This window comes from Tamandua tetradactyla, chromosome 2 (assembly GCF_023851605.1).
Source record: "Tamandua tetradactyla isolate mTamTet1 chromosome 2, mTamTet1.pri, whole genome shotgun sequence".
NCBI lineage: Eukaryota > Metazoa > Chordata > Mammalia > Pilosa > Myrmecophagidae > Tamandua > Tamandua tetradactyla.
In genome coordinates, this window is record NC_135328.1 from 122,071,612 (window position 1) to 122,086,604 (window position 14,993).

The 14,993-nt window shown below is 37.7% G+C and overlaps 1 protein-coding gene across 12 annotated transcripts in view; it reads right to left on the reverse strand.

The window, feature by feature from the left end:
- FANCC (FA complementation group C) overlaps positions 1-14,993 on the reverse strand; it is a 446,081-nt gene that overhangs the window by 268,256 nt on the left and 162,832 nt on the right. For all 12 annotated transcript variants that reach the window (XM_077148704.1, XM_077148701.1, XM_077148700.1 and 9 more), the window contains one exon: positions 4,066-4,308. In XM_077148704.1, the coding sequence (XP_077004819.1) occupies positions 4,066-4,230 (165 nt within the window). In that variant the 5' untranslated portion in view covers positions 4,231-4,308. The remainder of the gene's footprint in view (positions 1-4,065; positions 4,309-14,993) is intronic.

Consider the following 14,993-nt stretch of genomic DNA (forward strand, 5'->3'; position numbering starts at 1 on the left):
ATACTGTGAGCCACTTACTATACACCATGTCTGGAATGTATGTGTGTGAAGATTTGTCAATAGAAATATTTAAGAAAAAAAAAATCTTTCCTTAGAGAAAAGCCAAGGCCAGATGGCTTCACAGGGGTATGTTATAAAACATTCCAAAAAGAACTAACACCAATCCTGCACAAACTCTTCCAAAAATCTTAGGAAAAAGAATGTTACCTAATTCATTTTATGATATTAACATCACTCTAATACCAAAACCAGGTAAAGATGTTACAGGAAAGGAAAACTACAGGCCAATCTTCCCAACGAATATAGATGCAAAAATTCTCAACAAAATACCAGCAAATAGAATCCAATGACACATTAAAAGAATTATGCACCACAACCAACTGAGGTTTATACCAGGAATGCAAGGGTGGTTCAACACACGAAAATCAATAAATGTATACAGCACATCAACAAATTGAAAGGGAGAAAAATCACATGATCATCTTGATTGGTGTTGAAAAGGGATTCACCAAATTCAACATCCTTCTATGATAACAAACACTTCAAAACGTAGGGATAGAAGGAAACTTCATCCACAAGACTAAGGCCATATATGAAAAACCCATAGCCAGCATCATACTCAATGGAGAGAAACTTAAAGCATTCCTCCTAAGATCAGGAATAAGACAAGGATGTCTTCTGTCACCACTACTATTCAACATTGTACTAGAAGTTCTAGCTAGAGCAAGAACTTCTCTTTCCTACCTAGGAAAACTTCTTTTCCTACCTAGGAAAAGAAACAAAAGGAATCAAATCAGAAAGGAAAATATAAAACTTTCATTATGGGCGGATACCATGATACTATACTTAGAAAACTGAGAGAAACTTGTTGACTTAATAAAAAAAACTAGCAAGATTAATGTGCACAAATCAGCTATTTGGACATTATATACGATGTTCAATGGATGGAGGTGGCTGCAGGATACACTGACTGAGAAGTAGAACTGTGATGGATTATTTTGTGTCTATAGAAAGCAAAAGAGTTGTGAGGCATACAACCAGGTGAATAACCCTTCGGGACATTATGTGGTACCAAACAAGCCAGTAACAAAAGAACAAATATTCTATGCTCTCTTTTAGAAATACCTATAAGAACATTGGGGCCTAGACTGTAAGCTTTTATACCAGTCACATTTATTCTGGATCTGTAAATGTTATTTCTAGATTTTGAGATGCTCTGCTATATATGTATAACCTGGTATCTCCCTGGAACTTTGGCTACCTGTGCAATACCTAAGACTCCGAGTTGAAGTTCTACATCTCTGAAAATCAGCATTGCTACATACAACAACTGGTAAAGAAACTGAAAAAGGGATCAGCCTTCTCTGAGAGATAAGAATGAAGCTGATCAGGTCAGGACTAATGTAAATCAGAATACAGGGGTAAGGAGGATATTGTCTGTATTTTAGAACTTCACTGTTTATGAGACTAAAGGTAGAGAGGTTTATTTTGTCCAAAACCTAAATTTTTGGTAGCACATAATCTAACTCAACCTGTCTGGATAGCTCATTTAAACAACCCAAACACATGGTGTCCAGAATGGAAATGAGGGCTTGTAATTAGGTATGGCTAACGTAATACCTGGATACCCCTCAGAGTATGTTGAGAGGTATTGGCAAAGTCCCTTGAGGAAAGGTGAAAAAACACGGAATTATTAAACTTTACCACTGGGGAAACTGCTGATACTATCTTAAATATTAAGGACTCCCAATTCAATAGGCCAAGACCTTGATCCTTTTTTTTTATTTGTTAATTTTTTTTCAATTTATTTTTTATTATCAAGCCGAAACAACATACAAACATGAACACTCTTAACATACAAACAGTCCATGTATGGTATACAATCAATGGCTCACAACATCATCCCATAGTTGTATATTCATCACCATGATAATTTTTTAGAACCTTTGCATCACTACAGGAAAAGAAATAAAAAGAAAAAACTCACACATACCATACCCCTTACCCCTCCCTCTCATTGACCACTAGTATTTCCATCTACTCAGTAGATTTTAACCTTTGCTCTCCCTAGTTTTTTCTATACTCCTTACCACTCCCTTTCATTGTTCATTAATATTTCAATCTACCCAATTTATTTTAACATTTGTTCCCCCATTATTTATTTATATTTAATCCACATTTTTACTCATCTGTCAATATCATAGATAAAAGGAACATCAGACACAAGGTTTTCACAATTACATAGTCACATTGTGAAAGTTATATCATTATACATTCTTCTTCAAGAAACATGGCTACTGAAACACAGCTTTACAGTTTCAGGCACTTCCCTCTAGCCTCTCTAATATACCTTAAACTAAAAAGGGGATAGCTATAAAATGCATAAGAATAACCTCCAGGATCAGCTCTCAACTCTGTTTGAAATCTCTCAGCCACTGACACTTTATTTCTTATTTTATTTTTTTTCTATTTACATGGACAGGCACCGGGAATCGAACCCGGGTCCTCTGGCATGGCAGGCAAGCATTCTTGCGTGCTAAGCCACTGTGGCCCGCCCCTGACACTTTATTTTGTCTCATTTCTCTTCCCCACTTCGGTTGAGAAGGTTTTCTCAATACCTTGGTGCTGAGTCCCAGCTCATTCTAGGATTTCTGTCCCATATTGCCAGGGAGGTTTACACCTCTGGGAGTCATCAAGCCCTTGATCTTGAGGCTTCCTCTTGTGAAGCTCATCTCTGTAGTGGAGAAGCTAAGCCTACCTATAGTTATGCCTAATAATTACTTCCAGAAAATCTCTTTTGTTGCTCAGATGTGGTCTGAGGCAACTCTGCAAGTAAAGTCATTACCCTCCCTCCTACATGGAACATGACATCCGAGAGTGAAAGCCTCCCTGGCAATGTGAGAAATGACTCACTGGGATGAGCTCGGCCCTGGCACCTTGGGATCAACCACTCCTTCTTGACCAAAAGGGGGGAAAGAAATGTAAAATAAGGCATCAGGGGAAGAGAGAGTTCAAATAGAGTTGACAGGCTATTCTGGAGGCTACTTCTACGAAAGCTTTAGCTAGATATTGCTAATTACTATCATTTGCCAAACTCCAACCAAAGCCATTCTTGTGAATCCTAAAGAACACCTAATGCTCTATCTGAACATACAGTAAAATTATTTTCTAGAAACCTATAATCTCCAGATGGGTTCCTAGGCCAATTAAGACCTAAAACCCAGAAGGACAAACCTGTCCAAGAAAAAAACTAATGTCATCCCCCTATATACCATATTATTGACACCCCTTGCAACATGAAAAAGTTTGAATGCCATAGCCCAAATTCCCCTACGATTGGGAGAAGGATCAAGGAAGGAGGAATTATAACACAGAAGATAGGATTTAACAAATGAATATGACTGCTAAATCATTATACTGATATTTCTTTTAATCTCTAGTGTTTTGTAGCAACTAGAAGGGATAATCTAAAATTGCAGACACACACCAAACTCTGAAATCTGTTCTATAACTACTTGTTACAATGTACTTTGAAATTTATAGGGTTTTTTTTGAATATTTGTTATATTTCACAATAAAAAATGTTTAACCAAAACAAAAAAAGAAATAGCCTAAATCTGAAGAGAAGACATATCTGACCCTGGGAGACGCTAAGCTAAGGGATGAAACCCCAAGTTTTGCCCCAGAGCAGTTAAGGGCGGACCCACAGACACTTAGGGAGGAAGCTATTGGAATCAGAAGCTGGAAGCAATGGAACCAGGAACAAGAACAGAAGATGCCAGCTACGTGCCGTCCCACATGACAGACATCAGTCTTTCATTGGAGTCAATGCATCTTTGTATGGATGCCTTAGTTTAGACATTTTTAACACCTTAGAACTGTAAACCTATAACTTAACAAATCCCCTTTATGAAAGCTGATCCACTTCTGGTATATTGCATTCTGGCAGCGTTAGCAAACTAAAACACATAGTCACTGACCACTGATAAGTCCTGATTTGGGCAAATCTGGATGAAAAGTCCTTGATGTTGCAAAATAATTTCATTCTTTTGGACCATTACTTACCATCTCTTTCAAGGCTTCATACATCTGCCTCAAGAACTCCTGGAATTTAGGTAGGTGAAGACAAACATCTTGCTGAGATTCCAAAGTGGAAGTCTGGTTCCATAAGGAAAGCTTCCATGTCCAAAACTGACAATCTGAAGAAAGGTCCCTTGAATCTTGAGACATCTCAGAAAAAGGGAAAAGGTGATGTAACTTCACATCAGCCTGCTGAGCCCGGAAGGAAGCAGCGTACACACAGAAAATCTATAAGAAAGGGAAATCATGAAACAAAGTTAAAAAGGATCTTTCATCACTACTTTCATCAGTACATACGTGATCCACTGATAAGTAAAGTGGAAATTACAAGAGACTAAAACAGCATGTCATCTATATTGGAGTCATCACTAGTTATTTTAAAATGTGTTATCCAGCTGTAGCTCTGATTTTTACCATGTGAATTTTTTTATGGTAATATCATTAGACTAAAAGGAATTATACCTCCACAGGCACATGCTAATTACGTACAAGAGACACAGATGATAATACTTTATATCTTATTTTTAAGATTGAGCTATTTTTAAATATTCTAAATATGAAGTTCATTTGTATATTTTAATACAATGGGAAATCAAAAACATCCATGGTTATTTAATAACAATTTATGCCTAAGAAGTATACTTGAAGTTTCTTATGTTTTATTTAGGTGTAAAAACAAACAAAAAAACTATGCATTAATGTCTAGTGAATTTTCTTCCCAGTTTCTTTTCATTTCTTAGAAAAAAGCAAAATAATCCCTTCCACACGCACTGATTTAAATGATTTGCTTAATTTAAAGACAGTTCTATATGCTTTCTCAATTCATCCACAAGAAACCATACTGTAAGAAAATATGACAAACTTCAATTATTGAGGAGGGGTACATAGTCCTAAATGATAGAAAAATTAAAACTCATAAACATGACTTGCTAACATGTACCCAGAAGTACATGTTACGAAAATAATGGAGCTACATAGAGAGTCTATACCTCAGGCAGAGCTAGGTAAATAAACTCCAGGTACCGCACTACTTTCAGCTCTCTTGGCCACTCTCGTCTACCTGGAGAAAGCACACCAGACAGGGGACAGGGAAGGGAAGGCTGGGCTGCTTCTCATGCAGGTGCAGGTTTTTACCCTCTTAATCTTTCCTGGGTCAAGGATGATACTCAGCTGCCAAATTTTAAAAGATTACTATGCAAATGATAAAGTGAGTTGAAGTCCTCAGCAGCAACTAGTAAAAAGATAAAATGCTACCGCTTAAATTCCAAAAATATCAACAAAGGAGGTTGGGCCAGTGTGAAAATATTACATACGCCAGAAAAGCCATGTTTTAATCCTGATTCAATCTTGTGGAGGAAGCTGTTTCTTCTAATCTTGATTCAACATTGCAGGGTAGAAACTTGATTAGATTATCTCATTGGAGGTGTGGAGTGCCCAATTGCAGGTGAAATCTTTTGATTAGCTGGAGATGTGACTCCATCCATTCTAGGTGGGTCTTGATTAGATTACTGGAGTCTTTAAAAGGTGAAGCATTTTGATGAAACTACAGGAGCCTATAGAAATGACAGAAAGCCTTAGAGCCGACAGAGAGAGCAGGTGTAGATAGATGCTTGGAGAACAGTTGCTTCAGAGAACAGAGATATGGATGTTTGGAGATACTTGGAGCCCGGCAGACATTGCCATGAGATGTTAAGCAAGCCAGAACCTCGAGAGAGCCAAGGGAAGCCAAGAGATGAAAGCCAGCCCTGGAGAAGTAAAGTGAGGAACCCCCACAGGAACAGAGGCTGAAAGCAACGGAGGCCTGGGGCAAGGGACCAGCAGATGACAGCCACATGACTACCCACTGACAGGTGTTGCTGACCCACTGGCTTTTCTTGAGTGAAGGTAAGCTCTTGTTGGTGCCTTAATTTGGACACTCCATTTCCTCAGAACTGTAAACTTGTAACTTATTAAATTCCCCTTTATAAAATCTGTTTCATTTCTGGTATAGTGAATTCCAGCAGCATACTAATACAAAGATTCTCATTACTAAACAAGAAAATAATAAGAAATTTAAACAAATTATGCAATTTGGCTATAGTACAGATAATTTAGACCAGGACAATAAATGTACTTGAATAATTTACAGCTTCGAAAAGGGCCATGTTAAATGAAAAAGAAAAAAAAAGTAAGTTTAACAGATGCAATATTTGAAATCTGTCAAAATCGTACATCGTAAATTGCCAAAAATCTAGCTGTTGTTCTTGATTCCTCCCTTTCACTCATCCTCTCCTTCCCCAAGCCATTACCAATAACAGTTGATTCAACCACCAAAATAAATCTGTGATTTCATCTGGTTTCATCCACTTCTGCTCATCTCCCCTCCTCCATCGCCACCCCCATGACACTATATTTCTTCCTCAGAATGGTGCCCTGGTCTACCAGGTACTACCTGCACCTCTCTAATTCGTTTTCCACATAGTAGACAAAGACAACTTTCTCAAACACTCTCAGTGGCTTCTTTGGAAACAAATCCAAATTCTTTGTAGAAAAAGTGACAGCTCCTTGGCCCTCTAAGGCCCTGCAAAAAAGTGACTCCAGCACACCCTCCCCCCTCACATTGTTCCACCTCTCCCCATGCACCACAGGCCAATCTGGGCCTCTCATCTCTGCCATGAACACACCAAACCCTTCCCTGCTTCCAGGTTTTTCCATTGAGAACTTTACAGCCCTTACCACATTAGTAATTACCCTGGGTATTTATTTGTGCACTTGGTTATTGCTTCCTCCACTGAAATGTAAATTCCTTGCATTCCTAGAACTTAGCACAAGCTAATTAATTAAATTCACTTAAATTAACATGAAGATGCCCTTTGTATTTTCTTTTCTTGGGTTACCTTTTAAAACTTAAATTGCTTTATCTGAAAAAAGCATTTTGTTAGGTCATTTAGCCTAGACCTTTACTTTGAAAAGTACCAGTAAATTATTCTTTTCTTCACTCATTCTCAGTGTATTCCTTTTTGTACCTTTCCAATTTAATGCCACATGATACCTATTATTTACCCAAAATTAATAATTAATTGAAAAGGAACAAAAGTAAACGAATAATAACTGCTGCACCTGGCATCTGCTCAAGGCAAAATGCTTGACTAATCTCTGGGATTCTGAAGCAACATATATTGCATGATTTCTCTTGCTTCTCCCAACGTGCATGGTAATGAGAACATTTGGGTAGGGCCCAGGGCAAAAGTCTCAGCACAGCTAGCCAGGCTAGGTTAAAGCAATCTGCCATGCAGCTCCTATGACCCAGCAGATCTAATACTGTTTAAAGCATGTGTGGAAGATCAGGATTCTAGGCAGAGCCTATGACAGACCTCAGTAACTGGGACTAATCTTCTCTAAGCTAAAAACAATAGGACAAATACTGTTATGGTCTCACTAATATGAAAAAATATTAATGAGTGAACTTTGAGGGTTAAGGTTAAGAACACAGGTTATCAGGAGATAGAAAGAGGATCAAGATTGACATTTGGTGCTGAAGGAATACAGACTATGCAATAGGACTGACTGTAAAAATTTAGAAACAGATAGCACAGTACTACCTGATGGTAGCATAATAATATAAGTACACAGAACAAAGCTAAAAGTAAGTAAGATTGAAGGAGATGGGCTGGGGGCACGTAAAGTAAGATTGAAGGAGATTGGCTGGGGGCATGTATGAAACTAGAAGGAAAGATAGAGGGTAAGGACTAAGATGGTATAACTTAGGAATACCTAGAGTGGACAAAGATGGTGATTCAATGTACAAATATAAAAACGTCTTTGAAGGAGAACAAATGAATGTCAACATTGCAAGGACTGAAAATGGAAAGTATACAGGAAAAGATACTCTCAAAGCAAACTAGGGTCTATGGTCAAAAGTAGCACTGTAATATACTTCCACTGTATGTAACAAAGGCATTATGCCTAAACTAAATGTCAACAAGTGGGGGGCATGGGGGAGGTGTATAGATTTTATGAGGAAGAAAAAGAAATGTCTTCATAAAGATTATGGTGGTAAAGGGATGTCTATTTACTTAGGTTAGATTGTATGATGTGCAAATAAAATTGTTAAAAAACAAATAGAAAGAAACAGTGCTAGAGAATATGTGGAGAAAGAAATGTACCTATTCGTTGTTGGCAGGGAACCTGAGAAGTGCAGCCCCTCTGGAGGGCAGTGTGATGGTTCCACAGGAGGCTGTGGAAATGCCATATGATCTTGTAACCTCCTTGCCTAAGTACATACCTGGAGGCACTGAGAATGGGGACACAAATGGATAATTATCCAACGGTGTTTAAGGCAGAGTGTTCATGATTCACAATAGATGGAGGTGGCCTAAAGGTACAACAACAGAGGAATGGAAGGGGGGATATGGTACTTACACACAATGAGCTACTGAGCAGTTACAAGAAGGAATAAGTTGTAAGGCATGAAACTAGGTGAATAAACCCTAAGGACAGTAGGCGGAATGAAATGTTAGAAACAAAAAGACAAATATTTATCATGCCTTACTTAAACAAAGATTAACTATAATATACAAACTCAGAAAACTGAAGTCAAGAATGTGGGTTATCAGGTTGGGGCCTATTATAAAGGTTCTTAGATTGTAAGCTCTTACAGCAGTCACATATATTTAGGAGTTCTGAGATTCTGAACTGTTTGTATATAACCTGGTCATTCCCTGAAACTTTGGGTATTTATGAGACACCTGAGACTCAGAATTAGAGGACTGAGCAATGAAAATCAGCTTTACCCCTGAAACTTTGGGTATTTATGAGACATCTGAGACTCAGAATTAGAGGACTGAGCAATGAAAGTCAGCTTTACCCCATTCAGCAAGTGTTAAAAAAGCTGAAAAAGTGATTATACTTCATCTAGAGACATGAATGAAGCTGATCTGGATAGGACTAAGGTAAATCAGCATATTGGGTAAAGGATGATATGGCCCCTATTTTCAAATTTCAATCTCTGTGCAAGATCTAAGGGACAGATGTTTATTTGGTGTAAAATTTATATTTTGGGTAGCACATTATCTAATTTAGCTTGTATGGTCAGTTTACTTGAATATCATAATTACATGGACTCTTGAATGGGCATCAGACCTTGTTATTAGGTTAGTGAGATGCTCTGATACATCCTAGAGTAATTTGGGCAGAGAATAAAAAATTATTTTCACAGTTCCCTTGGGGGACTGAGGAGGAAGGAGGAAATATTCAACTTCCTCAACTGGGGAATTTCTGATATGTTCGCAAGCAACAGGGACAACCAATTCAATAGGCTGAGCCCTCAATCTTGGGACTTGCCCCTATGAGTTTATTCCTGCAAAGGCGATGCTAAACCTACTGATAATTAAACAGGCTGGTTCTCTGAGGGAAGAGAAAACAGACTTCACTAGTAACAAAGGCTTAGCTCAACCAAGCTCCAATTGCAGAATTAATTAACACATTCTGATTACTGAAAACAGGCCCTCAGCACAGATAAACATGGAAACAGCACTAAAGGAACTAGAAGTTTTTGCCCCAGAAAAGAGGGGGCAGGGGTGATGGAAAAAAATTAAAAAATAAAAACAAAGGCTTTTTGAATTGGACAGCACAAAATACTGGAAAAGGGCTGGACCCCAAGAAAAGAGGGACACATAGAGCCTGGAGATACACAGAAGCACTTACCAACTCAAGCTCTCCATTGGGAAACCTGAGGTAGGGGTCCAGCTCTGAAAATGGTTTTTGGGTTTTATTACTTCTTAACATCTCATTAGATAGAACCACAAGTGCTCTCAAGCTTCAGCACTGCTCCAGGCAAGCACAGAACTAAGGTATGTCTGAGAGACAAAATAACTAGTCAGGTGAAATGGGTTAATTCTCTAAAGGGCATATCTTACCAAAGGAAAGGAGAGCAGAGCCCAGCTCAAGTGAAATCCTTCTTTCAAGGAATTCAAGCCCGAGGAGCTGGAAAGCAAAGAAGGAAAGTCCACCTAATACCTCATCTCTGTCTCAAACCCATTCCTGGCAGGGAGAGTCATCACTTTACATTGGTGGGGAGCCACTGGCAGACAAGCACCACATGCTGGGCAGGACAGGAAAAGAACAGAAGCAAGGGGTTTCATAGGAAAGCCTGACAACCTCCTGGATCTCACACTCAGGGGAAACTGATGTTGGCTACTCTCTCCTAGTGAGATGTGGGCCTGTCTGGTCTGGGAAAATCTGATGGCGTTGATCATATCTGAGGAAACCCTCCTCATAAAAAAAGGATCCATATAGGCATGGGAAGAAACGGAAAAACAAGAACTGAAAAATTCTTATCAGTTTAACAGAATCCATGCTAGAGGTCCAAAATATGTTGAACTGAATGTCAAAGAACAGAGAACAAAGACATACAGCAAGAAAACCCTACATTAAAGAATAAAACAACCCCGAGAATAAACTGATTATGGAAACCAAATGCCTTGACATCAGCAAAAAAGGAATCATACTAGGAAAATCAAAGATATGCCTCAGTTAAAGGAAAAAAACCAACACTTCAAATGAGATACAGGAGTTGAAACACCTAATTAAAGATGATCAAACAGACATGCAAAATCTCATCAAACATCACTTCCATGAGTTGAGAGGGAGGATATGAAGAAGACATAAAAAATGGGTGAAACATTAAAAACAAACTTGAAAATCTGAAAAGACAAATCATAGAACTCATGCAAATGAAAGGCACAGCAGAAGAGATGAAAAAGAAAAAGAAAAACAAAACAAAGGAAACCAAAAATATATTTGAAGTGGCAGAAGAAAGGATTAATGAACTACAGGAATGCACAACTGAAACCTGTCACAAAACAAAATATAGGGAAAAGAATGGAAAAATATGAGCACAGTCTCAGGGAACTGAATGACAGCATGAAGCACATGAATATACATGTTGTGGGAGTCCCAGAAGGAGAACAGAAGGGAAAAGGAGGAGAAAGACTAATGGAGGAAATAATGACTGAAAATTGTCCTTCTTTAATGAGAAACATAAAATAACAGATCCAAGAAATACAGCATTTCCCAGACTGAACAGATACAAACAGACAAACTCCAAGACACTTTCCAATCAGATTCTCAAATGTTAAAGACAAAGAGAGAATTTCAAAAGCAGCAAGAGAAAAACAATCCTTCACATACAAGGGAAGCCCAATAAGACTATGTGTGAATTTCTCAGCAGAAACCATGGAGGCAAGAAGGCAGTGGTATGATATATTTAAGATTCTGAAAGAGAAAAACTGCCAGTCAAGATTTCTATATCCAGCAAAATTGTCCTTCAAAGATGAAAGGTAGATTAAAATACTTTCAAACAATTACTGAGAGAATCTGTGACTAAAAGACCAGCTCTGCAAGAAATACCAAACGGAGCACTACAGGCAGACAGGAAAAGACAGGAGAGAGATATCTGGAAAAAAATGTAGAAATGAAGACTATTAGTAAAGAGAAAAAGAGAAAAAAAATAGATATGACAAATAAAATCCAAAAGACAAAAGAAGAAAGTACTGCCTTTATAGTAATAACATTAAATGTTAATGGATTAAATTCTCTGTGTTAGTTTGCAAGCTGCTGGAATGCAATATGCCAGAGCTGGAATGGCTTTTTAAAAGGGAAATTTAGTAAGTTACAAGTTTACAGTTCCAAGCTCATAAAATTGGTCCAAACCAAGGCATCCCAGGAAAGACACCTTAATTCAAGGAAGGTTGAAAGGTCAGTAACAACTCTTATCAGCTGGGTAGTCACATGGCTGGCATCTGCTGCAACCTTGCTCCTGGGCTCCACTGCCTTCAGCCTCTGCTCCTCTGAGGCTTCCTCACATTTCTTCTCTATGGCTGGCCTTCACTCTCTTGGCTCCCCTTGGTTCTCTCCAGGTTCAGACTTGCTTAACCCTTTCATGGCAATGTCTGATGGACTCCAAGCATCTCCAAATATCTGTGTCTCAGTTCTGTGTTTATCAGCTCTGCTCTGAAATTTGTTTGCTCTGAGGCGTCTGTTGTTTTTATCACTTCTGTTGTTTCTCTAGGCTCTGTAATTTCTTTTTTTTTTTTTTCTGACTTTCTCCAAAATGTTTCCTCTTTTAAAGGATTCCAGTAGGCTAATTAAGCCCAACTGGAATGGGTGGCCTCTAATCAAAGATCACACCGACAACTGGGCGAGCCATATCTCCATGAAGATAATCTAATCAAAAGCTGATACACACAATTTTGAATCAGAATTAAAAGAAACTGTTGCTCCCACAAAACTGGATTAGGATTAAAACATGGCTTTTCTAGCATACATAATACTTTCAGATTGGCACACTGCTCAGTCAAGACATACATTGGCAGAATGGATTAAAAAAAACATGACCCATCTATATGCTGCCTACAGGAAACTCACTTTAGACCCAAGGACAAATGTAGGTTCAAAGTGAAAGGCTAGGAAAAGATATTTCATTCACAACTAGAAAAGAGCAATACAAATATCCAACAAATTAGACTTCAAATGTAAAACAATTAAAAGAGACAAAGGACACCATGTTTTAGTCAAAGGAACAATTCAACAAGACATAACAATCATAAAAATTTAGGCAGTGAGTCAGAGTGCTCCAAAATATATGAAACAAACAGTGACAACACTGAAGGGCAAAGTAGACACCTCTACCATAATATTTGGAGACTTCAATTTGGAGACCTCATCAATGGATAGAACATCTGACAGAGGATCAATAAGGAAACATAGACAATGAATAATATGATAAAAGAACTAGTCTTAACAGACATTTACAGTACATTACACCCACAACAGCAGGATAGGCTATTTTTTCAACTGTTCATGGATCATTCTCAAGGATAGACCATATGCTGGGTCACAAAGCATGTCTCAATAAATTTTAAAATACTGAAATTATACAAAACACTTTCTTGGATCATAATGGAATGAAGTTGGAAATCAATAACAGACAGAGGGCCAGAAAATTCACAAATACATGGAGACCAAACAACACACTCTTAAACAACCAGTGAGTCAAGGAAGAAATTACAGGAGAATACAATAAATATATCTAGGCAAATGAAAATGAAAACACAACATACCAAAATTTATGGGATGCAGCAAAGGCAGTGTTAAGAGGGAAATTTATTGCCTTAAGTGCCTATATTAAAAAAGAAGAGGGTGGGTCATGATGGCTCAGCAGGCAGAGTTCCCACCTGCCATGTCAGAGACCTGGGTTCGATTCCCACTGCCTGAACATACAAAAGGAAAAAGAAGAAAGAGTAAATATTGAGGAATTTACCTTTCACCTGTAAGAACTAGAGAAAGAAGTGCAAAGTTAACAGCAAAGCAAACAAAAGGAAGGAAACAATGAAGATTAGAACAGAAATAAATGAAATTTAGAATATGAAAACAATCAACAGATGCAGAAGTTGGTTCTTTGGGAAAACCAATAAAATCAGTGGATCCTCAGCTAAGCAGACAAAAAAAACGAGAAGAGGATGCAAATAAATAAAATCAGAAATGGAAGAGGGGACATAACAACAGACCCCATAGAAATAAAGGAGGTAATGAGGAAGCACTATGACTAACTATATGCTAATAAACTAGACAATGTAGATGAAATGGACAACTTCCTATAACGGCATAAACAACTAACATTGACTTGAGAAAAAATAGACAACCTCAACAAACCAATCATAAGTACAGATTGAATCAGTCATCAAGAAACTCCCAAAAAGAAAAGTCCAGGACCATATGGCTTCACATGTGAATTATACCAAGCACTGAAGAAAGAAATAGTACCAATCCTGCTCAAACTCTGCAAAAAACTGAAGAGGAGGGGAAGCTACCTAACTCATTCTATGAAGCCAACATCACTCTAATACCAAAGCCAGACAAAGATACCACAAAAGAAAAAATTACAGACTTATCAGTTTAATGAATATAGATGCAAAAACCCTGAACAAAATACGTACAAATAAAATACAGCAGCACATTAAAAGAATTGTACATCATGACCAAGTTGGATTTCTTCCAGGTATGCAAGGCCAGATCAACTTGATTCACAGAAAATCAATTACTGTGAATACACTATATCAATAAGTCAAGAGGAAGAACCACATGATCATTTCGATTGATAAAGAAAAGGCATTTGACAAAATTCAACATCTTTTCTTAATGAAAACCCTTCAAAGGATAGAAAGAGAAGGGAACTTCCTCAACATAATAAAGGGAATATATGAAAAACCCACAGGTAAAATCATACTCAATGAGGAAAGACTGAGAGCTTTCCCTCTAATATCAAGAACTGGACAAATATGCCCACTGTCACCACTGTTATTCAATATTGTCCTGGAAGTTCTTGTCATAGCAACTAAGCAAAAAAAAAGAAAGAAAAGGCATCCAAATTGGAAATGAAGTAAAATTCTCAACATTTGCAGATGACATGACACTACACTCTATGTTGAAAATCCTGGGGAAAAAAAGTGTACAGCAAAGCTAGTAGAGCTAATAAATGAGTATAGCAAAGGGATAGGGTACAAGATTAACATTCAAAAATCAGTAGTGTTTCTATACACTAGTGATGAGCAATCCAAGGAGGAAATCAAGAAAACAATTTCATTTACAATGGCAGCCAAAAGAATAAAATATTTAAGAACAAGTTTAAGGATACAAAAGCCATATACACAGAAAACTATAAGAAATTGCTAAAAGAAATCATGGAGACCTCAGTAAAAGGAAGGGCATACCATCTTCATAAACTGGAAGACTAAATATAGTTAAGCTGTAAATTCTACCCAAATTTATTTACAGATTCAGTGCAATACCAATTAAAATCCCAACAACTTACTTTGCAGAAATTGAAAAATCAATAACCGAAATTATTTGGAAGACAGCATGCCCTGAACAGC